Source organism: Carica papaya, chromosome 9 (assembly GCF_054855325.1).
Source record: "Carica papaya isolate Zhongbai chromosome 9, ASM5485532v1, whole genome shotgun sequence".
NCBI lineage: Eukaryota > Viridiplantae > Streptophyta > Magnoliopsida > Brassicales > Caricaceae > Carica > Carica papaya.
In genome coordinates this window covers 5,995,159-6,022,378 of record NC_142317.1, presented here as the reverse complement: position 1 = coordinate 6,022,378, position 27,220 = coordinate 5,995,159, and the positions used below count along the sequence as shown (strand labels likewise).

Sequence of the window (27,220 nt, the reverse complement as noted above, 5' to 3'; positions counted from 1 at the left end):
ATACATAAATAATAGTATGGTTATCTATTAAAATTAATATAAAATTAACATAAAATATCAAATTTAAATTTAAACGAAAAATAAAATGAACGGTTACTTAAAAGGAAGGGTCTTATGGAGGGTTCTGAGTTTTAACAGCCCGCAAATTTTTAAGTATTTTTCCTACTGTTTAGAAGACGCCACACAATGCATAAACTGGCGAGATCATGATAGAGAGAAGAATTGGAAACAGAAGATTGACAAAAACGAAAATAATTAAAACTTACGACTCAATTTTGCTGCTGCCATGGATTTCCCGCCAAAAAGGGGGCATCAACGGAGGCTACAGTTACAAGCATCTCAATCAACGCCTGAGATTCGTGTGAAGCTAATGAATCTTGTCTCGCGCCATGAGCAAGTGAAGATCGCTCATCACAACCTCAAATCACATATCGAGAATGGTTTGCTTCAAGTAAGCTTCTAATCTCTGGTTGACCTCTCGAATTTTCTCCAATTACTTACATTTTCCGAATTACAAATTTACAATTCTTTCTTTCTTCTTTTTATTTTTTTTCAATTATTTTTTGGAAGGCAAAGGAGGTTTTCGCTTCTCTTGCGACTCCATTGATGAAGCTGGTTGGCTTGAAAACTATGGAAATGGCTGAAGAGGGGAGATTCACCACCATTTTCTTTGATGCAGATTACCTTCGCGTAATTCTGGTTTCATTATTCTCTGCGTTCTCTCCCTTTCAAGGAAAGTATAAATTACTAGCAACTTTCTCACTTAAAACATGTTTCCAATAACTATTAATTTTAGCAGCAGGAAGGCCAGAGGGAAGCTGTCGTATGCGACTCAACACCGATTTTGCGGACAACTGCTGCAGATACAGACCAGAGAAATGATATTCGTAGTTCAGAGGTAATGGCTAATTGAACTTTTGAATTAAAGGGAGATGTTATTCGGAGAATGATTTGTTCACTGATTGTTAACAATCTTATGGTGTGAGCTCAAGTTCACTGGAGTTTCGTATCTTTGATTCAATTAGATGGAATTAGTCTGATTGATCCCGACAGTTTGATTATTTCCAAATTAATTCACGATTTAGCCCTTCCTTCTCCCATTAGAGCAACTTAACTCCTTAAATTTCTTGGTCTGGTCATTCAAGCCATGGTGATGCTAGTGAATTAATTACTTCTGATATTGGTTCGACTCTTATCCAATATCGTCTGATACGGGAGTGTCTGGTCATGACGTTTTGCCAGAAAATCAATACAGGTGTTTAGTATTCTCCTTTCGGCTAACAAGCTATGAAGATGACCTTTGTTTTCGATCAAATTACTTTTTCCATGTCATTTTATCATCTGACCAACTTTTCAACTTAGAGGTATTTTTTACTCCAATGATTAATACGCAAAGTTCAGAGGAAAATGAAATATACTTATTCTCTGAGCAAAGTGAAAATATACTTCAATTATACACATTTTAACTTATGTCTTTAGAGTATATATAAAAACCAGATGTTAGAAGCCCTGTGCATAAGCTAAAAGGTCAACTCAAATAGCTCTTATATTGTAGTTTCCATGTTGCTTTGTAACCAAAACGTGGACAAGTTGGAGCCACTTAGAATGTGCCATAACAGTAGCAAAACATCATAGCCTCATAGGTTTTTGGTGTATAATTGCTCTAAATTTGTTCCTGCAAAGTTTTTGATAAATTGTTCGTGTACTTGGGTGGCACTACTTCGTGCCTTGTGAATATCATTCTCTTTTTGTTTCAAAAAAAATGCCCTGCAATGTTAACAACCCCTTTTACAACTATACAGGAGGATATCTATGCTGCTAAAGCCACCAAAGTAGGCAAAGAATTCTTGGAGAAACAACAAATGCAACTGATACAACTTGTTGAAATCCTTAAGAAAATTGAAACCCAAGTTAATTCCCATGAAAGTGACATGGTCCAGAACCTTGCCAATTATAGAGCATCCCTACACAAATTCTTCCAGAAAGCCATTCATTGTATATCCGCTCTTCATAGTCAAAACCATGATACCTTTCTCCCCTCACTAAAGATTCTTCGAATCATATTTGATAACATGAATGTAGTGCTTGGTTCAGTAGAGGATGGTATAGAGAACCTGATGCAGGCTTTAGCAGGGCAAATGTGTGATCCAATGGTGAAGTATGTCAATAACCTGAAAGCTGATTTAAAAATTGGTACATGTGCACGATTGATGACTATTATGGAAGAGGTAGAGAGAGCAACGGGAGCTAGAAGACTCGAATTGGAGGAAGCTAGAAAGAGGGTTAGGATAGCAGAAGAGGATAAGATGAAGGCACTCTGCAGGTTGAAGCAGACAGAAGATAGGGTGACACGAATGAAAGGGTGTCTTGGGTTGCTTCTTGAAGCAAGGAAAGAAGCTGCTGAACCTTTTGTTGCTCACAAGGTATGTCCTTAAACACTCATGTAAATACTGACAACTTTGTCATCTTTGATGGCTCAATTTAAGTGTTGCATCTAATAGCTGATTTGTTTGAGTTATGAGTCCCATCACTCATTGTGCACTTCAGACACTTATTAGGTGCAGATGTAAAAAATTCAGCTAAAAAGTTAACCTAGTGGTAAACCCTCTTCCCTTAAATTCCTCAAGTACTCTCCAAGTTTCACCAAAGTAACTTCAAAGTAACTTAGCAGGATTTGCCTAATTTTATTGTTTTCATTTGTTAAATTTATCATTTTAATATATAAAAACATGTAGGTGGTATATATATGTGTAGTACTCCAGTGTAAACAAAAACAGTTTCTACAAAATATTAATAATATTTGTTTTTCTCTTCAAAATCATAACATATTTTGACTATCAATTTTTAAATATTGCTTTCGTTTTCAACTGTTACATTCATATTTTTCTATAAACTCTGTGATATAAAACATAAAAACTAAAAGATCTTTTCATGAACAGTTTCCCATTGCTAGATGCAGAACTAAAAAGCTAATTCTCTCTATTCTTTTTTTTTAACGAAAAAATTAGTTCGTTTATAATCTTAAACAAACTATTGGGACTTCTAAAGTGGCCACTTGCCAGTTCTGAGCATTAGTTGAGGTCAGCAGCCAGAACCAAGTTCTTTTAGTCATGGTGTTTCTTGTCTATTATTTGCCTTGCTACAAATACATACAGAAAAAGTTGTGAAAAAACTTCTTTGATGGTCTTTTTCTCACTGAATTTTCTGGTGTCGTAGCCAGAAATAAAGTGGAATTTGGAGTTTTCACATATTTATCAAAATTATGAGGTTTCTTAGGTTTCTTTCCTTTTTAGTATTATCCCAAATATATGAAGGTTCTTACTAGATTGTTAAAAAGCAGTTCATGTCTATGGCTGCACTGGTTGTCTTAAAAGAATAATGACATGCACGTGACAGCCCAACGAGCTAAAGCGCGGGAAACACAATTGGATGAGGTTCTGATGACTTCTATTCTGTTCTGGAAGTCTGTAGGATTGGAGAAAGGTGAAGCAAATGATGACAAATTACTCTGGGGGCAACTCGAGAAAAAAGGAAAACATCTACCACTTGAGAGTCCTAAGGAATGCTTTGCACCTAATTACAAGCACAGTAAGCCAACACAGGTAAAACAAGTCTCTCACAGGCCACTTACTCGGTCTCAATCGCGGCTTAATCCTCAAACCAAATTCTTCAATACTCGGATTCCCTTGGGCTCATCACCTTCGGCAGCTAATCGGCAAGCAATAAAGTTCAACAAATCTTCAGCCCGTGCTGAATATCGTAATGATCTTCAGGTAATTCCAATTTGATCAATTAAACAGAAATGCTTGGTTTACAACTTACAACACATTTTCTTTCTGTTGTTGTTTGCTTGTGTTTTTTTAAAACTATAATGGATGCCGTATGAATGACATTATGACTAATAACTCTTTTTTGAAATTGTGAAGTGAAGATAATATTTTATATATATATATATATTTTTTTTATAAAAATTAATTACGTTTTATGGAATGAATAACTCTTAACTGATATAAAAAAAGATTGTTTGAGATGCAGTTTTCTAGTTTGAATTTTAATACATCAATCCATAGTAATAGTTTTTACTAACATATCTTTTTTTTTTGCATTAAATTGATTCTCTCCTTTCTTCCCTTCTCTTCTCTTCTCTTCCATTAGTGTTTGCCATAATCATTTATAGCTGGAGATTCGAATTTAAAGACAAGACTCGGAATAATTTTGCTACGTTGTCATACCCCACTTTTAAGGTAAAATTGAATTTCCTCCTGTAGTTGGTTTCATCAATTCTATCAACATTTTTCAGTCTTTGAAATTTCCATAAATTTTAGTAATTTATATTAATTAAGCTAATTTTCTATATCTATGATAAAAAAAAAAAAAAAAAAAAAAAAAAAACAGGAAGAAAATTTTGTAATTTTTTTCAGGAAAGCAACTTCAGTTCATTGAGAAAGAAAACTATCCTACAAAATAAAAGAAAGCAAACAAGGTGGTATCTAATGGATTACACATTGGCTAACTTAATATGGTAATTCCTCCCCAGATAATGCATGAATATCCAAATTATAATATTTAGAAATTTAAAACAAGTAAAAAAAAAAAGAACTATTCAATGGAAGAATACAATCCATAAGTAAACTAAAGTCCCAGTTGGAAATAAAATAGAAAATATGTTCTTGTAGATTGAGTGTTTGATTATCCTAGTTATGATCATGTGATAGATGGTAAGTTTGAGTTGAATGTATTTTTAAGGTATACATTTAGAGTGAAAGAGCAAAAAAAATGAATATTTAACTCACACAAAATATTTAGGACGAAATTACTTCAAATTTCAATTTTGTGAAATATAAATAAGAATACAAGATGAAAATCACAAAAGAAAATAACATTGTTCTATCAAGTCAATTATATATTCAGTTTAATTTAATATTTTTGTAATTTTTCGTCAACTAAAAAAATAAACTCATAATTGCATAATCAAAATTAAGAGTGAAGTTTATTTAATTGCATATTCAAAAATGTAAAGTATAATATAAATAAAACTTAGAATGAAGTAAAGATAAGGTAAACTTAAATGAAATATAACATTACTATTTTAAGCACATCTTATTCAATAATTAAAATTTTGAATTTATAGTAAAATTATAATTAATTAAAATATTAAAATTTTTTTTTTTTTTTTTTTTTTATAATCTCTACCTTTTTATCATTGGGATGAGAATGGTGACATGCTTGATACCATAAAATTGAAGATGTTGGAGTAATATAGTTCAAGTATGTTTTGAATAAGTTATCAATTATGACTTCTCCAAAATGATGAATAAACATGCTTTCTAGCATTACTCTTATGCAATCATTAACAATTTGCCCACTTTGATTCTTATCCAATACAAAATTTTCTTCCTACATTACTACACCTTCCCCGAGGTCCCAATTAACTTCAAAGGTTTCCAGCTTGCCAAGATCGAACAAACCCTCTTTCTCAACTATCTCTCTTATTTCTTCCTTGTGTGGGAGTGTAGAAAGGCTTCTTGAAGGACTCCACATCATCTTCTTTAATAAGTCGTCCTTAATTGATAAATTTTTATTAAATAGTTTGTTGTCACATCCTACACATATATATCTTTTTATTTGTTTAAATGTAATTTGAAAAAACCTATATGCTAAAATCAAGCATAAAACATAATAAAACACACACACACATATATATATATATGTATATATCTAATAATTAATTGTAGAAATAATTAATAGTGGTTAATGATGTAGATTATTATGATGAGAATAGCTTTATATATATAATTAGATACGATTACTATATTTACTTTAAAATATATGTATGTAAAATTACATATATATTTTAATAATAAAAATTAATAATTGATAATAAAAATAAATTATCTTAGCAATCAAATCCATGAGAGATGTTGCCAGGAGACCCACAAGGGAGAAAAATATGTACGCCTTATTTAGATGAATTTTAATGATGATAATTAATATATGACAATAACAGTGATCAGGATAATAATGATATAAGATGAGAATGACAAAAAATTTTCATATTTAAATTGTTATATATTAATATACGTTAATGATAGTTGTTTTATTTGAATGATAAGATGATATTATTGTATTGTCAATTAAATTACTAATTTACACATGTCTTATTATATATAATAATAAATAGTATATAAAAAGTATGAAATGAAAAAAAAATAAATTATATAAAGACAGAATTAAATTTATATTTAAATAAATAATTATTACACATAATCAAATTAAATTTTTATATTTGATAAAATAAATAATTATTATAAAAGTCCCAAACCTTAAAAAAAATGAATTTATAATTTAAATATATAAGCGAATAATAGAGTCAGAGTTTACATTCCTTATATAATAATTTAGAATTCTCAATAAACCTACGAGAATGTCTTTTCTAAAAGACAAATAATAATTAAAAAAATAAATAAATAAACATCCTAGAACAACCTTCACTAGCACTTGAAGGTAGTTCGGGTGGTGAATTACTTACAACCCTCTTGTTGATCGGGATCTGAATTTTGGTCTTGATCTAAAATGGTTAATAAAAAGGTAAGTTACACCAGTTTAATAAAAATATCAGACTAATTACATATACAAAAAATTGAAGATTGGTAAAAATTAAAAAAAAAAACTAATGGAGCCCTTACTCCAATTAAATACATTTAACTTAAAGACGTTTGTTTGATAGTTATCGTTACGAGTTTTTCAAAAAAATAACCTATGAAAACCTATATCCATACCACTTTTTATTTTCACACATAAGAGAATAAGGGACGACAATTTTCCTTTCTTACTTGCTTACTCGTATCCCTGGGGTCCATATAGATATTTCTTTATTTGTGAGCCTAATATCCAATTTTAACAATTAACTGGTCATCTCCATACCCCGTCCGGTAATGAGCGCCAAACATTCTATCACCTTGATATCTTATCCGGTATGAGGGTGAAACATATCTCCTAAATCTTTCTAGTATGGGACTTCCTAGTCCCGTCCAATTAAGGTGAGGTTCACTGTAAGATTCTCTATATATTGGGCCCATTTGCCTTTTCTCTAGGTACCCAGTAAGTTTTTTACATAAAGATTCACATCAAGCAAAATAACCAATAAACGCATACCAATATCTCATATTATATTTACAGATCAACTAGACGATATTTATGCAGATGATATAATTTATCATAACAAGGGATCGAGAAACCATATAAACAAATAAACCAGATAAATTGATAAGACCATTGAAACTATAAATTAAGAACATGCATAATAAGATAACAAGCAAGTAGGACAATATAGGAACATAAATAGGAAATCATGACATTTGTGAACTAATCGGTTCCGGCTCCACTAGTGACCTGTAATTATTTTTAGGATTTTTTAACTTTTCACAAAAAAATAAAATTATACATTCTTAAGCCTCAATTTACCATAATGGGGAATAAAGTGAAGGATATTTACCCGGATCGGTATTTCAAGACATTGCACTGTTTACTCTACTTCTTAACGGGTATCAAATTTTCTAAATTTTTTCATACGGAATCCAAAACACTCATCACGTACATAAAAATGTTTAAAATTTTAAAATTGGTATCAAAAACTCTTTTCGGCTAATTTTAGAGTTTCGGCACGGCGGCACCGCCGTGCTTCGGCACTGGCTCCACCACCCACGATGGTGGTTTGGCTCGACCTGGCTGGTTTTAGCTAGTTTTGGCCAGTTTTACACGTATCCCTGCAGGAAAACATGTTAGGAGGCCTCAGTTGGCCAGAAAATCACAAAAAACCGAACCTATCGACAGGGATGAGGGATGTCTGCGGGTACGGCGGCTCTACCGATTCTTTTTCGCGACTGGTGCTCCTTCTTCAGCTACCCTGCACAGAAAAGGATGATGAATACAATGATCAAAAAATCATGTGAAACAAAAAGCGGGAAGGGGCTCATCAGAGGAATTTTTTTGGTTTTGGTCGTGGAGGCTCCATCGCGCTTTGCCTACGATTTTCAGCTCACCCGCCGTCCCTCTTGCTCCGATATGTCCATAAGGATGCTCAGAATTAAATTTCAAGCATGTAGGAAAATTTTTTATCTTTTTTGGTGGTCAGCGGTGGTTTCGTTGCGGCGGCGATTGACGATCAGCCTTATTCTCTAGTGCCTGGTTCTTCTTCTACAGCGGGGACTGACGGTTAGGGTTTGGGTTCTCCTGCAACGCGAGGTATTTATATCCATCCTACATCGATCTAGATCATTCATCATGCTTAATCCCGTTCGTTCGATCACACCTAAGAACAAAACGAATTTGTACCATTCATCATGATTGATCTTGTCCATTCAATCGCACTAAAGGAGTAAACGAATCTGAGCTGTTCACGTGCGTAGGATCGAACCTAGGTCGCCGGATAGCTGGGCACGCAGATCACTCATGTGGCCTCCCGCGTGGCACCGATGTTAGCTTGTTTTGACACACTGTGACTCTGGTTCATCGAGGCTGCTAATCAGGCCGTCCCACGTGGTCAAATTTTTTTTTTTTTGCATTTTAACTCCTTGTTTCGAATTTTTCTTTCAAAAACACCCATCAAAGTCATATTTTCATCTTTTTTCCCCAAAATTATTTTTAATATCGCCTTCAATTTATTTTTTTAAAAATTTAATAAAATAAAACCTAAATAAATTAATTATTTATTTTAGTTAAATAATTTCATAAGAAAAATTTATCCCATGCCACTTTTTCAGGGTCGAGAATTATAAATCTCACCCTTAAAAAAATTTGGTCCCTCAAATTGGTCACTCTTTCACTCAGTTGAATAGCTGGGAGGTATTGGGCCTTGAAGCTTGATTCCAGTTCCTAAGTGGTCTCTTCCTGCGTATGATTCTATCATAGGACTTTGACGAAAGGAATTTTTCGGTTGCACAGTACTCTACTCTTCTGGTCTACAATGTCTATCGACACCTTCTCATAGGATTGATCCACCTGCAGTGAAAGGAGCTCGTGGGACAGGATGTGTGAGGAGTCCGAGTTATACTTACGTAGCATAGATACGTAGAACATATTATGAATCCTGAATAGCTCTGGAGGTAGTGTCAGTCTGTAGGCAGTCATAACAATCCGGTTAAAGATCTCAAATGGTTCAATGAATCGAGAATTTAATTTTTTTCTCTTTCCAAACCTACTGATCCCCTTAAAAGAGGTGACCTTAAGAAATACTCGATAACCTTTTTCAAATTCTAAATCTTTCATCCAAGTGTCTGCATAACTCTTCTGCCTGCTCTGAGCTATCTGGATATTTTTTATGATTTTAACTATCTTGGCTGTAGTCTCCTCCAAAAGATCTGGGCTGAATAATTTTCTATCACCCACCTCTTTCCAACAGATCGATGACCTGCAGGGGCGGCCATACAATATCTCGTATAGAGCCATGTCGATACTTGTTTGGTAACTGTTATTATAGACAAACTCTATCAAAGGTAGGTGATCATCCTAATGGCCCCCGAAGTCTAGATCACAAGTTTGGAGCGTATCCTCTAGTGTGCGAATCGTTCTCTATGATTGTCCATCGGTTTGATGGTGAAATGCGGTAATAGGGGATAGTTTCGTTCTCATGACTTGCTGAAAACTAGACCAAAACTGAGAAGTGAACCTGAAGTCTCTATCGGATACCATTGTCATTGCAACTCCATGTAACCTGACTATCTCCCGGATCTATATTTTTGCTAACTTGTCCAAGGGGTCAATCATCTTGATAGCCAAGAAGTGAGAAGACTTGGTGAGCCGGTCGACAATTACCCAAATGATATTCTGTCCTGAATGTTCCTTACATAATCTTATCACGAAATTCATTGTGATATGTTCTCACTTCCACTCCAGGATCAATAATGGCTGAAGTAGCCTGCCTGGGAGTTGATACTCTACTTTAACCTGTTGATATACTATACACTTAAAAATAAAGTCGACTATCTTTCATTTCATCCCACTCCACAAAAATTGGAGTCGCATACTTTGATACATTTTAGTACTTCCGAGATGCATGACGAACTTTGAGCTATGAGTCTCTGTCATGATGTCCCTTTTCAGTTCATTGTCACCTGGAACATACACCGTATCCTAAAATCTAAGCAACCCTCGACAGAGACTCATAATTCTGAATTTACTCCCTATTCTGCATCCTTCCTGAGAGTTGCTAGAGTGGAATCGGTAGTTTGAGCTTCTTTTATTCTTTAGATCAATTCGGGTTGAACAGTCAGGTGGGCTAAACATGTAACTCTCTTCAAGTCCTAAAGTCATATCTATTGTACGACCCCTATTAACTTATATTTAGAAACTATTTGGTGAGCTAACATACCTGCACTTTTTCTGCTAAGTGCGTAAGCTACTATATTGCCATTGCTTAGGTGATACAAAATGTTACAATCGTAATCCTTGAAGAACTCTATCCAGTGCCTCTAATACATGTTGAGATCCTTCTAAGTGAATATGTGCTTCAAGCTCTTATGGCCAGTATAAATCTTAAAAATCTCTTTATACAGGTAGTGGTGCCAGGTCTTCAGGGCGTGAATAATGGCAACAAATTCTAAGCCGTAGGTGGGGTAGTTTTTCTCATGACTCTTCAACTATCTGGACCCATAAGTTATGACATTTTCATGCTGTATCAGAATACAACCCAACCTTAGGTAGAAAGTATCACTATAGACTGTATATCGACCTGTTTCACTCAGTAAGGCCAACACAGGTGCAGTAGTCAACTGCTCTTTGAGTTCTGTAAAGCTCCTTTCGTTGTTTTCATTCCATTCAAACTTAACGTTCTTCTTTATAAGCCAAGTCAAAGAAGTTGCTAGACTAGAAAATCATTCCATAAATCTACAGTAATAACTTTTCATTCCCAGAAAGTTATGAATCTCCTTGACCGATGTCAATTTCTTCAAACCAAGCACTGCCTCCACTTTTTCAAGGTTCACTGATACTTCATCCCTTGATATGATGTGCCCTATGAAGGTAGTCTGCTCAAGGCAGAATCACATTTGCTCAATCTTGCATAAAAAATTTTCTCCCTAAGAACCTATAAAACCTAAGTCAAGTGGTGAGTGTGTTCCTCTCTGCTTTTTGAATAGATCAGGATATCATCGATAAACACAATGATGAACTAATCCAGGAATTGTCTTAAAACCCTATTCATTAAGCCCATAAAAATAGCTAGTGCGTTGATTAGTCTAAATGGCATGACCAGGAACTTATAGTATCCGTACCTAGTTCTGAAAGCTGCCTTGAAAATGTCTTCTACCCTGATCTTTATCTGATGGTAATTCGAATGCAATTCTATTTTGGAGAAGATCTGCGCACCCTGTAACTAGTCAAAAAGTTCATCAATTCTAGGGAGATGATACTTATTTTTTATCGTGATCCTATTCAATATCCTATAGTCAATATATAATCTTAACATCTCATCCTTTTTTTTTACAAATGTGACTCCAGCACCCCAAAGGGACACACTATGTTGGATAAACCCATTATCCTACAATTCATTGATCTGTTTTCTCAACTATTCCATCTCAACACGACTCATGTGGTAAGGGGCAACTGAGATAGACTAAGTGTCAGACTGAAGATCTATGGTGAACTCAATTTCTTTGTCCATTGGCAGTCTGGGTAATTCATCACAAAATACATCCAGGAAGTCTTACACTACCAGAATTTCTTGAATGTAAATTTCTTTCTTAGGTTTGCCTAATATAGAGAAAATAACCGAGTTAAAGCATTATATAATAAAAAAATTACCATGAGATAATAATATTTAAAATTTTTATTAACTTGTAAATGGCTCTTCATTAGGAGGGTTGTATACAAGTTTCTTGTAGAAATAATCTATGGTACCGTGATGCACCACTAATCAGTTCATTCATAAGATTACATCAAGTCTCCCGTGTCAATCTCAATTAAGTCTACACTCAATTTCCTATCTGCTATGTCTATGATACAAGCTTTATATATATAACCTCACTTAGTAGTGTCATACTCCCAGGAGTAGACACAAACAACACAAAATTAAGTCTTTCAGGTAATACATTCAAATTTGGTGTAAAAGTATGTGAGACAAATGAATGTGAAGCATCAATATCAATCAAAATATGTGTAAGGTGATTACAGATAGTGTATGTACCATATATCACGTATGGGTTGGATTCAACATCCTACTAAGTGAGATTGTAAGATTTGCCCTAGATAAGAGGTTTGGCCTAATTCTGATTACACAGGCACTCTCTCGCGTAGTGTTGAGCACTCTCATATATACGGTAGGTATTGTTGAGGCGATAGCAAGGTCAGTCCCCATGATCCTTGCAATAGTATTGGCAAGTCCTACCACATCCTGTTATTGGAGTCTGAGGAGGAGCCTGAGTGACTGACCTATATCTCTTGTTTTGCTAAACTGGTGCAGTGGGTGCTGATTTGCGGTGTGAAACTAGGGGTCTAAGATTTCTCACTGCAGGAGGAAAGATGCAAAGGTTCTTCTCCACTAGTTGTGCCTTGGCCAAAATGGCTGAGTAAGTACTGAGCTCAAATACGTACAGTTGTTGTCTAATATCAGGATAGAGGCCCCACTCGAACTTTCGTGCCTTCCTGCCTTCATCTATCATGTTCTCAGGAGAATACCAGCCCAACTCTAGAAACATTCGGGCATACTCCGACACAATCATATCTCCCTGAACTAGGTATAAAAACTTTATTTCCTTCAAATGCCGGAGGTGCTCTAAGAGATACTCTACATTGAAGGCATTTGAAAACTGTTCCCAAGTGACTAGAATGGGTAGGGTGGCCTGTTTGAGTTGCCATCAGCGACCTGCTTCTCCCACAAGCATGTAGGTGACAAGTACAACTTTCTGTTCGGGAACCATTCCAAGAGTTACGAATGCCTTCTCTATCTTAACTAATCAATACTCGGCCTCTTTAAAAGAGGATGCTCCTGCAAAGGTAGATGAGTTTAGTATTTTGTACCTTTTAATGTAGTCTGGGTCCATTATGAGTGGAACTGGGTTCTGTGAAAGAAGGATTGGATTGTGCTGAGGAGGGACTAGGTGGCACTGTGGTGGTGCCAGATGATACAGAAGAGGCATTGAGTTGTACTGTAGGGGTGTCAGATGGGACGGTGGAGGAGCATGGTTGTACCGGGGTGGCTCCGAATCTTTCCGCCATAAGCGTGACTCAAACTGTGGCAGTGGGAGAGGGTCAGACAGCTCCCTCATTTCCTCCCGGGATTGCTAGGCAGAGATGAGTCTCTCCAATATCTCAAAGAGTCAGTCAACATCATCTCGAAGCGAACCATTCCGAGTTATTCGATTTAGTGGGGGTCTTCCTCTCCTCATATCTTTGTACATGCATTTCACGAGGAAGTGTTGAGCGATAGTTCATATTTGGTATCTTTAAGTCTTTGTGTATGGAATGATTCCGAGGAACACGACTCTCATACTAACTGTAAAGGTCTGAAATTTTAAAAAAATGAATTTATAATTTAAATGTGGAAGCGAATAATAGAGTTAGGGTTTACATTACTTACATAATAATTTAGAATACTCAATAGAGCTATAGGAATGTCTCTTCTAAAAGAAAAATAGTAATTAAAGAAAAAAAATGAATAAATAAGCATTCTAGGATAACCTTCACTAGCACTTGAAGGGAGTCTAAGTAGTGAACTACTCACAATCCTCTTGCTGATTGGGATCTGAATTTTGATCTTTTTGATCTGAAATGGTTAATAAAAGGGTGAGTTATACTAGCTCAGTAAGAATATCACACTAATCACATTTACGAAAAATTAAAGATTGGTAAAAATAAGAAAAACAACTAATGGAGCCCTTACTTTAATTAAATACATTTAATTTAAAGACATTTGTTTGATACCGTTACGAGTTTTCAAAAAAAAAATAACTTATAAAGACTCATATTCATATCACTTTTCATTTTCACACATAAGAGAATAAGAGACGATAATTTTCCTTTCTTATTTGCTTACTGGTATCCATAGAGTCCATAGGGATGTCTCCATACTTGTGAACCCAATATCTAATTTTAACAATTAACCGGTTGTCCCCATACCCGGTCCGGTAATGGGTGTTAAATATTTCAGCGATTCAATATCTTGTCCGGTATGAAAGTGTACCATATCTCCCAAACCTTTTCAGTACGAGACCTTTCAATCCCGTTCGATTGAGGTGACATTCACGGTAAGGTTCTCTATGTACCTGGTCCATTCACCCTTTTCTTGAGTACCCAGTAAGTCTTTCATATAAAGATTCTCATCAAGTAAAACAACCAACAAACGCATACCAATATCTCATATTATATTTACAGATTAATTAGATGACATTTATGCAGACGATATAACTTACCATAACAAGGGATCGAGTAACCAAATAACCAAATAAAGCAGATAAATCGATAAGACCATTGAAACTATAAATTAAGAACATGCACAAAACGATAACAAACAAGTAGGACAATATAAGAAAATAAAAAAAAATTAGGACAATTGTGAACTAACCGGTTTTGCCTCCATTAGTGACCTGTAATTATTTTTAAGATTTTCTAAATTTTTACAAAAATATAAAATTATACATCGTTAAGCCTTACTTTACCGTAACGGAGAATAGAGTGAGGGATCCTTACTTAGATCAGTATTTTAAGACTTCGCGCTGTCTACTACGTCTCCTAATGAGTACCGAGTTTTTTGAATTTTTTTCTGCAGAATCCAAAACACTCGTCATGTACCTAAAATTACCTCAAAAATTCAAAATCGGTGTTCAAAATTCTTTTCGGCCAATTTTGGGGTTCTGACATGCACCGCCGTTGTGCTCTAGCACCGACACCGCTGCCCATAGCAATGGTTCGCTTTAGCCTAGCCAGTTTTGGTCAGTTTTAGTTGGTTTTACACGTATCCCTGTAGAAAAATACGTTTGGGAACCTCAATTGGCCATAAAATCACAAAAAATCGAACCTACCAGTGGGGGGGTCCCGGGGTACGGCAGCTCTACTGATTCTCTTCACGGCTGGGGCTTCTTCTTTGGTTAACCTGTACAAAAAAGGATGGTGAATACAATGATCGGTAAATCGCGTGAAACGGGAAGTGGGAAGGGGCTCATCGGAGGAATTTTTTTGTTTTGGTTGCGTTTGACTCCATCGGACTTTGCCCGCAATTTTCGACTCACCCGCCATCTCTCTTGCTCCGATATGGCCACATGAATGCTTAAAATTGAATTCTGAGTGGGTAGGGAAAAATTTTATATTTTTTAGCGGTCGGCGGTGGCTCTGGTGCTAAGACGGTGGCTCCAGTGCATCGGCGGTCAGCGGTCGACCTTCTTCTCCGACGCTTGGTTCTTCTTCTCTGACGGGAGCTGGCGACTTGGGTTTGAGTTCTCCTGCGACGCGAGGTATTTATACTCATCCAGCATCGATTTTGACCGTTCATCACGATTGATCTCATTCGTCCAATCATGCTTAAAAAGTAAACGAATCTACATCGTTCATCACTATTGATGTCATTCATCTGATCGTGCCTAAGAAGGGAATGAATCTGAGCCGTTCACGCGGGCAAGATCAAACTTGAGTCATCGGATTGTTGGGCACACAGATCGCCCGTGTGGCCTCCTGCGTGGCGCCGGCGTTAGCATGTTTTGACACGCGGTGTGCTCCAATTCGTCGAAGCTACTGACTGAGTCGTCCCATGTGGTTGAATTTTTTTTTTTTGCACTTTGACCCTCCTGTTTCTATTTTTTCCTTCAAAAAACTCCACCGAACTCAAATTTTCACTCATTTTTTTCAAAATTATTTTCAACCTCGTTTCCAATTTTTTTCCTAAAAAATTCAATAACATAAAACTTAAATAAATTAATCAATTATTTTAATTAAATAATTTCATAAGAAAAATTTATCTCGGACTGTTTTTCAGGCTCGGGTATTACAATTATTATTTATATTAGTATTTATATAAAAATAAGGTTTTGTTTAGGAGGGTATAACAGAAATTAAATATATTTTATGAGAGTATAACAAAAAGAAAATTATTAGTCCGTCAAATACCATCTATTTGGTGGTTTTTAAAATTCATCTCAAATTTGTAATTCGAATACCGTCTGCTACCATTCCATCAGGTTAGAAGTGGAAACAAATAGGATTTTATCACGCCCATAAAATTCCATACATTAATTGACTACCATTTACCACCAAACAAACAAAGTGTTAGAGGCCAAGGGATGTTGAATGCTTCTGCCAACTAAGCTTAGAAGCATATAACCTCTTGGTTTCATTTCTTCAAACTAAAGCCTTAAAAACTTTAAGAAATCATTCTCAAATTGCTCCTTATGTGCTTTATATACTTTAGGAGGACTTGATTTTCTTATGTATACGATCTCTCTATTCTCCACATCAATCCCATATGGAATCTATATATACAAATGTATATATGTATAAATATAAATATATAAACATAAACATCTTTATAAGTGTGCCCAATAAATTTTGTTTTTCATTATTCTCCTATTACATAAGTTTATTAGTTGAGAACATGAATAATAATGCATTAGTTTAACAATTTTTATCCGAAGTTGACTTTTAATAGAAATAAAAAAAATACAATAAATTTTGTATTAATGACATTATAATTAGTAACTTTTTTGAAATTATAAAGAAAAGAAAATTTTTTATATAATCTTTTTCGTTACAGAAAACAGCCACATTTTATGGAACAAATAACTCTTAATTAATAAATAAGAAGATTGTTTAAAATATCCTAATTTTTTAGTCTAATCTTCTTATAAATAAGTTTTTTAAAAAAACTTATACCTCTTGCCAACTCCATATTATAATAGAGTGTCTATATTCGATAATTTGAACTAGGTCATGTGCTAGTATTCGGCGCATGCCTGCAAATAAGAATTCTTCGTCTGAGTCACAACCCCAAATGTCCAATTATCTTCACCTATAGATGTATCAACATTGAGTTTGATAGAGTCCCATTTGGAGGAGGAACCCATGGAACTATTTGCTAAAAAACTTACAAAGAGATGAGGGAGTCCAAAACCATTTTATTATTATTTTTTGGCCTAAATTAAATTTAAAATCAATTTAAGACTAAAGAGAGAAAAAATAAAAATAAAAAAAGACCCGCATAAACTTAAACTGTAGCCCAGTAAATATCCAAGCCCATAAGCAAAATCAATATTTAAAACTTTAAAAAAAAAATTATTGACCCGAATTAACCTTCTCGCTTTCACTGACCCGACCCGCTAACACGCACCCTTCTCTTCTCACGAACGACCAAAGCCCTCGAATCTTCTTCTTCCTTCATGCAGCGGCGAATTTCCTCCAGAGCCGTTCTTTCATTTTCCTCTCAAGAAAACCTAAAGCCTCTTTCTTCCACCTCATTCTCTCTGGTCGCTGGAATTTCTCTGCCTGCCATTTTTTTTGTTTCCCAAAAATCGAGTCTCCCCCTGGTTCGTGCAACATTTGAAGAATATCGAAACTAGAAACACTAAAAGGGAAAAAAAGAAAACAGCAATTAATCGCGCCTTCGATTTTCATTGCAATCAAATATTTCGATTCTTCAAGCAGGTAACGCTCTCAGCTCTGTTGTTTTGCTGTTCTCTTGTTTGTTCAATGGTAGTCTGAGACATATTTCGCAAGGTGAAGTCGTTAAAATACATGCTGCCATGAATATGCTATCAGTCCTTTTTTACTTTTCATTGGATTGTCTTAGGTCCGTTCTTATTCAGCAGCTCCCTTTGCTTCCATAGTACGTTTGCTCGCTCCCAATAATTTCTTTGATTATGAGCAAAACAAGTAGATACATGTATGTCCATTTCGTGTTTGTATTTGTTGTTTGCAAGGAACGAATCGGCACTACATCTGGTATCCTTTTTGCTTGCTTTGTTTATCTCTTATCGTTTTCTGTTTGTTTTCTTTTTCCTCTCACCTTGCAAGTTCTTCGTTCTGTTTGAACATTTGCGGTTTTTCATACTCCTGATTGTATATGTAGCTATACAAAGTTGCATTCTGATGTCGAAATTTTTATCTCGGCTAATTAATTTTTGGGTTAGATTCCATTCTATTGTTTTCCTGTTTCCAATACATATTTACTTCGACATGGATAAACTCTCGTATCTATATATTGTATCTATACATGTATTTATATGTTGTGTATATACATATTTATTTTGTTTCTATACCCACTCTTTGATCTGGAACATGTTATTTTGTTGTTCTCCTAGCTTTTTTGTTTCAATACCCAGATATGTCACTTGTCCTGTTTTTCTTTTGCCATGATCACATGAAACTTCATTAGTAAAAAGGTTGTTTCTGGTGTTGAGGGTTGCAACATGACTTTGCCTATTTTTATACTAATGTTTTGATTTTCGTAGATATATTTATTGGATCTGTGGGGGATGAAATTTTAGCTTTGGATGATTTTATTTACGTCTTGTACATTCTTTCTGGCTTGTTGCTTGTAGCATGATGAAGAAATCCTTCTCCAAAGGGTGTAAGATGTCGGACTGAGTAATATTTGAGTTGCCAACATAAGAATTTGGTACTACAAAAGGAGATTTTTAGGCATCAAATAAAGATCTGATTGAATCACACAACCAAGTATCTTAGAAACGTTAGCTTCTCCCCATAGTGAGATTATATAGGTATTTATAATGTCTAAAATAAAATCCTAATCCAATTTTACTATGGAATTCTAGTAAAGAAATAAGAATGAGAAGCATTTAAATTATAAATAAAATCTTAAAGGTAGTAACAACCCAACTATCCATACTATTACATCAGATTGTAGATTACTAGAGACATAGTTCCTAATCTATTTAGAAATTCTAAGTTCATCCATTCTGCATCAATATGGGCCTTTGAATCTTTTCCTGTATGTTAGTTTAGTGCTTTCGTTGGTTCTTCATACCATCTGAAACTCGTTGGTTCTTCATACTATCTGAAACTTAGTACTTCTTTATGATCAATAAGGAAGAAAAAGCCAGATGTAGGTAGGGCATAGGATGCTCATTCAGACAGATATCTACTATAAGATCAATGAGACTAATTAGATGGCACGGCATGGCATTCAAGTTTGCAACTTCACTTTAAAATTAAGTAGTCTACTTTCTTGTCTCAAAATAAGCATAGCGAGGAAAATCTTGGTATATTGGATCAAAATATTGATCGACAATGGTGAATTGCAAAACAATAAATGCTATGCTTGCATTTCTGTGGCTATAAATGTTATTAGCAATTGGAGTGCTTTTACCCATTCAGTATGTGTTTCTTGCGCTTAATCCTTTTTAGATATTTCTTCACTGCATGTCTCATAAGCTGTTATGCTATTGCAGGTTTCTGGATTCTGAAGTGATCTATATTTTCCCTGAGATCCTGCATATTTGTCTGCCAATATTTGGAGATGGTATGCTAGCTGCCTTTTGTAGATCATGCAAAACTTCTCATCTATCATGTAACATAATGATCTTGTGGAATAACAATTTTCAAATTCTATCCTGTTGTTGTTGTTTTTTTTTTTTTTTAAATGGAGTGTGCTGCATAAGTCAAACTGTCATCATGTTCAGTTTGCCTTTCCTAATCCACCATTGAGTTTTCTGTGAGCTCTGTGGGAAATGCTCATGGGAACAACCAGCCTGGGTTCATGCTCTGGGATTAAGGTATCCAATGGCGTGATATGTTATGTTCCTATATTGGAACCATTATTATTACTATCTTTATTTTGGGGGTAGGTGTGCTAGTAAGAGTGATATATAAATAGGAAACATTATTGATCCCCATGTACTGTTGTCAGACACCTTACTCATGGTTCTGACAATGGAGAAAGAGAACAGAGAAAAGAGAGAGAGATAGTCGAACGCGAGAGAGAGAGAGAGAGAGTCGAACGCGAGAGAGAGAGAGAGAGAGTCAAACGCGAGAGAGAGAGAGAGAGAGAGACTGATTTAGAGAATTTTTCCTTGATGATTTATTCACCTCAGGGACAACTATTTATAGGCTCTGGTGGTGGGAACAGGAGCGTCTAACCTGGCCTGGAGGTTGCAACAGCCACAACTGGCCTGCAACTTGATTGGGTAAAGGCCCCGTTCACCCAAGTCCCTTCTGCTTTAATGCAACTCTCACATGCTGTTACAATCAAATGCTAATCCACCCTTGTACGAGATGAACCTTTTGCTGCTATACAGTTTTTTCCGATTTTATCCCTCTTTCTATAGTGAACTTTGGGTGGTTTGTTTACAACTGTTGAAGGAAATCACTCTGGAGAGAACATAGAGGCAAATTATGCCTTTACAGATTCTAGTGACTTTTGTGGAAAAATTGTTCCCAACCTGAAAATAACTGTTGAAAAATATCAGACATTTTTTAGGAATGCTGATGTTATGAAATTATCTCGCAGGCTGGGCTGCTTATGGAGTTTTATGCTCTTTTTTCTTTTTGAAATAAAAAATGTAGTGTGTATTCATTAATTACAGGCACCAAGGGGGTGGTAACTCATTTACAAAAGATATTTACACTTCAATAAGGTTACCAAAATCCTCCATAGAAAATAAAAAGTTACTGGTAACCAGACAATCCAAAATTTGATACCATCTATCCCTAACCTTATTAAATTCATCCTCCACCCCTTCAAAAGCTCATTTTGTTTCTTTCTTTCCACACTACCCCTTCAAAAGATATTCTGTTTTATGCTCTTTTAGGGTTAATGAAATGGATTGTGGCAAGCTATATCACTTGGTGAACTGGGAACCAGTTATACGTGATGAACTGACAAAGGAAATCCTTAAATCATGAAGTTAGTGGCTCCATACTGTCAAAAGGCTCACCTCAGAATTTTGTCTGCTTATGTTGAATTTCGGCATCATTGTTGTGGTCTGTCTTATCCAATTTTCATTCATTGTCATTCTTCCATCAAACCTAATTTTCCGGCATCATTGTTGTGGTCTGTCTTATCCAATTTTCATTCATTGTCATTCTTCCATCAAACCTAATTTTCCTTATGCACCATGTCTGGTATTAGTTCCCTCATTTGACCATTAGTTTGTTTTTAACCTTGAAATTAACTCATTTTATTATGTACTTTAAGAAGGATGTCACCAGTCTATCACTTGAATAGCATGATTGCTATTTCACTGATAGTCAGTGACATTACCTTTGCTTAAAGCGTTCATGTATTACATCATTGCATGGGTTCTCAATTGAAGAACTCTAAGAAAGTTTTAATTATCTGTTATTCATTTGCACACAGGCTGCCAAGATTCTTGCCAACTTGATCGTGATGGGTTCTGGAATACTCGCAAGGGCTATGGTTCAGGCTTACCGTCAGGCACTTGCAAGTAAGATATCTCTCTCCCATGCTTAATAATTTAAAGGTGTGAGGATCTGGGGCTCAGAAAAGCCGTTGTCCATGCAGAAATAATTTCTTGCTATTTTGGTTACATTACTGTTGTTTCAGCATAATATTTGTTCAGCCACCATTTACTATAGTGTTTACTGATTGCAGATGCATCAAAATCTGGTGTTGCTCAAGAAACAGTGCAGAATATCAGGAGAGTAAATAAAATAATGGCTGAACCAGAAGCAAGGCAGATACTTGGTGTAACTGAGCATTCATCATGGGAGGAGATTCTACAGGTGTAGTATTATATTTTATTTTTTCACAGTTCATGATATGGTTGATCTTCATGATGGGCCATGAATTAAAAAATAAAGAAATCTGTTTCAGAAATATGACAACTTGTTCGAACAGAATGCAAAGAATGGGAGCTTTTACCTCCAATCAAAGGTTCATCGAGCTAAAGAATGCTTGGAAGAAGTTTATCAAAAGAAAGGTCAGGGGACTACAGATGCATAACTGGGGGAGGTGATTGTGGTTACTCTTCACACTTGAATTGTAACCTCGAATATACAATTCTGATTTTTAGAAAATGAGGCAAAACTAAGTTTTATTACGTGGGAGTTGTATATGGAATGTGGTAGAGTCAAGTGGAGTATTAAATCTCTACAGCTGAAGATCCCATTGGGGGCTTGGGTTGGGTGTACACCTAGGAGGCCGGTATATAGATATAAACATGCTGATATTTGTTATGGTTAGGAAAAATAAGCACCTGACGATCTTCATAACTAAGCCTATTTTGCATCATTCACTGGCTAATTGGTAGTTGTAAGATATTGAATCTTTTTTGCAATTTTTTCCACTTTCTGATGTCATGAGGCAAGTTCTTTCCTTAGGCGATGGTATTGTTGGATACAAAAAATTGTACCTTTTATGTGGGCATACTGCCGTTATCATTATAAGGTCACAATAAACGTGACATTTTCTCTCGTAGTGTGATCTGTTGCAAGAATAAATATCTTCTTATTGTAGTGATTTGTGTGTGTATATATGTACATATATGAACTTTTCTTTGTTATCTGTAGTAGCTCTTTGAATGTCTTGGTGAATAATGATTCAAGTAGTTATAATATCTCTTATAATGTGTAAAGCAACGAGGGTCTTGTTGGTTTTCTTCTTTTTTGTTTTAATTTATGAAAAGGCAATTAGGAAATTGAAGCTTACCAAACATGTACTAGTGAGAAATGAGTATTTAATTGTAAAAAAAAAAAAAAAGGGGGGGGGGGGGGGGAAGAGTGACGAAAAGATTGTTGTAGACAGTAAAGATATGATTTGAAGAGAAATAATTGTTTTACACTACAATTTCCAAGGAAAGAAAGAAAGGAGAGCGGTATGATTGTGTATGTTCTTCTTTATGAGTAAAAGGAATGAACAGCTCTGCGTTTCTTGAACAAGGTTAGGTTCTTTTCCATCAAACTTTTGCCCTTTCTAATCCTTGGTTCTTTGGAATGCTAAACGTAAAAACTTTCTAGCGTTTCCATTCTAGTTTACAATTATGAAACAGTAACTTTGTTTTGATATGTGTATATAATATATATATATGTATATGTATAGAAGAATTGGGAGGGAAGATATTTATTAAGTGAGATGGTCAACACTCGACTTTTGTGAACGGGGAAGAAGAAGAAGACGCGTTTTGTGTGATAAATAAAGGGACGAAATTAGTGAAGCCAAAATGTTGTCTGTCGGGGTGGGGAGTTTGCGTGTTGGAAGCTTTATAACCCAACAATAATTCCTCAGTCGCCCCCTGCCGGTTTCCATGACCCACAAATTCAACCCTTTCGATTTCTTTCACTTTCTTTTTTTTTTTTTTTTTTTGTTTGTTTGATTCTTTTTCTAATTCACAATAAATTATTATTTTAATTTTTAAATTATTGATTTGAATTCAACTTTTTATTATAATTTAAATTTATAAACAAATATTTCAAATTGGCGAGTTTTTTAGGACTATAAAATTTTAATAATGATCCACTTCAATATATATACTGTTTGTTTATAGGTCATCAGAAATTCACGTGTAATAATTATTCTTTGAATTTTTCTACTTTTCTATAATGATAAATTCTTCCAAATTTCTTTTTTTTTTTTTTTTGAAAAATCACGGTTTAAAATAATTTCATAAAATTTATATATAAATTTTTTAAAGTAAATTGGCAAGTTGTTTTTAGTTTATAACATCCCTATGTTTGTATATATATAAATTTAATTCATTTTCATTAAAATAAAGTGAAAAATATCAATCAGTTCATCTCACATTCTTTTGTTCAAACTTGAAAGCGAATTATCGGATGTTAAAATGCTGCACGTAACCACCACAAAAAAAGACATATAAGATATATATATATATATATAAACTGTAGCTTTTTCGGCCTTTCACATATATAAATCCGTTAAATATTCTATACCTTTCCGCTTTCCTTTCACATATCACTAACATATTGCTATATATATATATATATCGTATAATTCAAGTTTTTATATCCATTCACTTGCAGACATGTTTGAGCTAAAAGGATATTTTCCATGCAGCTATATATGTACGTATAAAAGCTACCTCCTCTTATTTGCTTATGTTCTTAATCTCTTTTCCTTTTAATTACTATTATTATTATTCATCTCTCTCGCATTCACACTACCCACTACATATGACCTATATACATATATATCTATATATATATATATATATATCTTTTCCATTAACGTACATCAGACCCCCATATACATACATAACACCCGCACACACACACACACACACACACACATATATATATACATACACATCAAGGTGTTCTTGGTTTTGGAAGTATTAAAACCAGTACGGATATAACGTACATGTGGGTGTCTATATTCGTGCATACCATGCATATTCTTTCGTAAGTAAGCTTGTGTAAAGTAGGAAATAGTCAGGGTAAAAACAATAAAGGGTAGTTTTGTCTTTTAAATCATAAGAAATTAGAGTTAAAAGTCAGGTGAATGAAGAAACAAAAAGAATTAGACAATTACAATTTCCTGCTTATATATAAACTTATATTTAAGGAAGGAATGATATCGAACAATGTATTATTAAAACCAGAATATATTTTTTTCTCAAATCTCTCTTTGCTTTTTCTCCACTTTTTTTCCCTTTTCTTCCAGATTCGAACAATGTATTAGGTTCGTGACAACTTTGTACTCCAGTAATCAGTAAACATGTTTAATAACATCTTACTTAATCAAGCTAAGTGGTTACCAGTAAGATAATATATTAATGAAGATGCAAATAAATCAATGATTATTTCATGAAAACTTTCAACAAAGCAAACAAACTTAAGACAGTCAAACACGCAGACGTACAAAAAAAGAAAATAAAAGAAACATCTGAATTCTTAAACCAGCTGTAAGATCAGTTTTAGTTTGGAGCCGTGGAGATGAATGAGAAAACTGCAGGATATATATATATATATATATATATATATATATATATATATGGAGGGGTGGAGCTAGCCACAGTCATCTCTTCTATTTGTAGGAGGATGATGGTGAGAAGAAGTTCCATAATGAATAGAAAATCCTGCAAATTCTTGTTGCTGCTGTTGAGGTGTTGTGGAAGAAGAAGAAGATGAAGAGGTGGGTAAAGCCTCAGACACAAAGCCATAGTTAACAGCAGGATGAAAGAGATGATGTTGATGATACATGTTAGTTGGATATGTTAATGGTGATGGTGATGATGATGATGATGATGATGATGATGTAGTTGTGGTGTTTGGTCGTGAGTTGATCAAATGGCGATTTGTGAGGTAACCTAACTCAGTCCTGCCTTGAACTCTTTCTGGGAAGTTAAGCTTAGCTTTGCTGCCTTTGAACCTGAGAGCTGCTTCGTCGTAAGCCAACGCAGCAGCCTCCGCCGTGTCAAAAGTTCCCAGCCACACTCGAGCCGCCTTCTGAGGATCGCGTATCTCTGCTGCGAATTTCCCCCATGGCCTTTGTCTTACTCCTCTATAGTGTCTTCTTCTCACATTCCCTAAACATCATCATGCAAAATATCATCACTAATTTAATTAATCTGCCAAATATTATTTAATCAGATGATTAGTACTCTCTCTCTCTGTAAGATATTGTTGATTCTCATTGAACTGTACAATTTTCTTAAACAATTTTATTATAATAAGTGTTTATATCTCACATAATTAAAGAACAATTGTTTAAAAAATGGATGAATCAACTCTTTTATGATCTATGCATGTACATAAATATATATGTACACATCAAAACCTTAGATGTAGATCTCCATATATATGTTTGCTTAGGTTATTTAGATAAGTTTGAAGGCAATAATAGATATTATAATGTTGATGGGATATAAATTTAAAAGGTATATTTGAGGAATCTTTGTTAAAAGGAAAAAATTATTGTAACATACATATATAAGATAATTAACTGAGAAATTTATACAGTCACTTAATTTTGTTAAAATTAAAATTGATGTTGCACAAAATATGATATATTTATCATACTTAATTCATGCAGATTTTGTAAGCTTTTGTTCATAAAACTTAAACATTTGAGATAACTAACTTAATTAATGAAGTATTTATCTCTCAATAACATATTGCAAACATATATACATGTATGTATATGTGTATATATAGAACACCAGTAGATACATAAGTAGGATCTTATTTAAATTAAAGTTCAATGAAAGTAAGCTAGAAAATTAGAAAACTTAAACTAGGATGATTTAAGTAATTTTTCCTAAAAGAAACTTAGTGTGATTTAATTCTATACATGCAATCGTAGTACGTACAGACAAGGATCCTAATTGCTGGATCATAATTAACCTTTGCATATTTATCTATAATATGTACAAGTACGCATTGAGTTATATGTATTATTTTTATTGGAAAAACACACACACCCATATATATATATATATATATATATATGGCTAACGAAAATTATTAATAAATAAGTACTGGACGCAATTAACAGTTAAGATAGATCACGAGTACACATATTCTATATGTACATAAATATATAGTTAATAATTAAATCAGGTAAAGCAGATATACATGAGAAGAGGTAACGATTGTTAAAACAGTAGCCAACCGTGTGATGTGTGTGTATATACATATATACATATATATTAGATGATATGTTTACCTTGATCTTGAGCAGGCAGAGGTTGCTGGGGGAGGCTTTGCTGGAGTTCGATGTGGGATGGGGAGGGAGTCTGTTGAAGTGGGTTAATTTGGGAGTCTCCCATAACTTGGGTTAAGACTGAAACCATTGCAGACATGTCCTGCTGTGATCGAGTTGAGTAGACAGGGAAGATGGCATCTTCATCTTCGTTTTCCTCCCTTTCCTCCCATGGAGGAATTTGCCTCTTCCCGTGTCTTCGATCCACTTTCACAACCCTTTAATCTTCCTCTTTATTAATCTACTTTTGATCTGCCAAAACCATGCAACAAAAAATTATTACATATACACGACAATATGTTTTTCTTCCCAAATCATCGCCCTCAGATATAAATCAAGAACAAGAAGTGCCCAAGATCAGATATCAATGGAGACAAAAAGAGGAAGTAGGGTTCTTTTGGTAGCTAGGGTTATATATATATATATATGTGTGTGTGTGTGTGTGTATGTGTACTATACTCTAGTAGTTAGCCCGGGTGTGAACAAACAGTAAGTTCGAAGAGAAAACGTCCATTTCAAGTTTTCTAAACACCTCTTATTTATTTATTTTTTCTGTCCTTTAATTAATTTGAGAGCCGAAAAGGAAGAACGTGCAGCCTACAA

General features: G+C 34.5%; 3 protein-coding genes across 7 annotated transcripts; 2 read left to right on the top strand and 1 right to left on the bottom strand.

Moving 5' to 3' along the window:
- Window positions 1-110: 110 nt before the first annotated feature.
- LOC110820504 (uncharacterized) lies at window positions 111-4,322 on the top strand. 4 transcript variants are annotated; one of them, XM_022049987.2, is made up of 6 exons: window positions 114-451; window positions 571-690; window positions 797-898; window positions 1,803-2,423; window positions 3,465-3,773; window positions 4,156-4,322. In XM_022049987.2, the coding sequence occupies exons 1-6, from the start codon at window positions 287-289 to the stop codon at window positions 4,165-4,167; spliced, it is 1,329 nt and encodes a 442-aa protein (XP_021905679.2). In that variant the 5' UTR covers window positions 114-286; the 3' UTR covers window positions 4,168-4,322. The 4 variants fall into 4 exon arrangements, with proteins under 4 accessions (XP_088067516.1, XP_021905679.2, XP_088067515.1 ...); XM_088211390.1 differs by lacking the exon at window positions 4,156-4,322 and having other exon boundaries at window positions 111-451; window positions 3,397-3,520; XM_088211389.1 differs by lacking the exon at window positions 4,156-4,322 and having other exon boundaries at window positions 115-451; window positions 800-898; window positions 3,465-3,918.
- A 13,035-nt stretch (window positions 4,323-17,357) lies between these two features.
- Window positions 17,358-22,375, top strand: LOC110820570 (mitochondrial import inner membrane translocase subunit PAM16 like 2). Of its 2 annotated transcripts, none has more exons than XM_022050081.2 (5): window positions 17,358-17,622; window positions 19,389-19,459; window positions 21,296-21,383; window positions 21,551-21,681; window positions 21,797-22,375. In XM_022050081.2, exons 2-5 carry the CDS (start codon window positions 19,457-19,459, stop codon window positions 21,899-21,901), a joined length of 327 nt encoding a protein of 108 aa, XP_021905773.1. In that variant the 5' UTR covers window positions 17,358-17,622; window positions 19,389-19,456; the 3' UTR covers window positions 21,902-22,375. The 2 variants fall into 2 exon arrangements, with proteins under 2 accessions (XP_021905773.1, XP_021905772.1); XM_022050080.2 differs by having other exon boundaries at window positions 17,381-17,622; window positions 21,773-22,375.
- A 2,507-nt stretch (window positions 22,376-24,882) lies between these two features.
- LOC110820495 (Integrase-type DNA-binding superfamily protein) lies at window positions 24,883-26,992 on the bottom strand. Its single transcript, XM_022049976.2, has 2 exons — window positions 26,582-26,992; window positions 24,883-25,442 (listed from the first exon to the last, which is right to left on the bottom strand). Exons 1-2 carry the CDS (start codon window positions 26,715-26,717, stop codon window positions 24,922-24,924), a joined length of 657 nt encoding a protein of 218 aa, XP_021905668.1. The 5' UTR covers window positions 26,718-26,992; the 3' UTR covers window positions 24,883-24,921.
- Between the last annotated feature and the right edge of the window lie 228 nt (window positions 26,993-27,220).

Excerpts from the sequence above, each read along its gene's own strand:
- LOC110820495 (XM_022049976.2), bottom strand. The coding sequence starts at position 26,717 with ATGTCTGCAATGGTTTCAGTCTTAACCCAAGTTATGGGAGACTCCCAA. Across the intron at positions 25,443-26,581 it reads TCTGCCTGCTCAAGATCAAG|GGAATGTGAGAAGAAGACAC; the intron begins GTAAACATATCA and ends GATGATGTTTAG.
- LOC110820570 (XM_022050080.2), top strand. Across the intron at positions 21,384-21,550 it reads TTACCGTCAGGCACTTGCAA|ATGCATCAAAATCTGGTGTT; the intron begins GTAAGATATCTC and ends TACTGATTGCAG. Across the intron at positions 21,682-21,772 it reads CATGGGAGGAGATTCTACAG|AAATATGACAACTTGTTCGA; the intron begins GTGTAGTATTAT and ends AATCTGTTTCAG.
- LOC110820504 (XM_088211388.1), top strand. The coding sequence starts at position 287 with ATGGATTTCCCGCCAAAAAGGGGGCATCAACGGAGGCTACAGTTACAA. Across the intron at positions 691-796 it reads TTGATGCAGATTACCTTCGC|CAGCAGGAAGGCCAGAGGGA; the intron begins GTAATTCTGGTT and ends TATTAATTTTAG. Across the intron at positions 899-1,802 it reads ATGATATTCGTAGTTCAGAG|GAGGATATCTATGCTGCTAA; the intron begins GTAATGGCTAAT and ends ACAACTATACAG.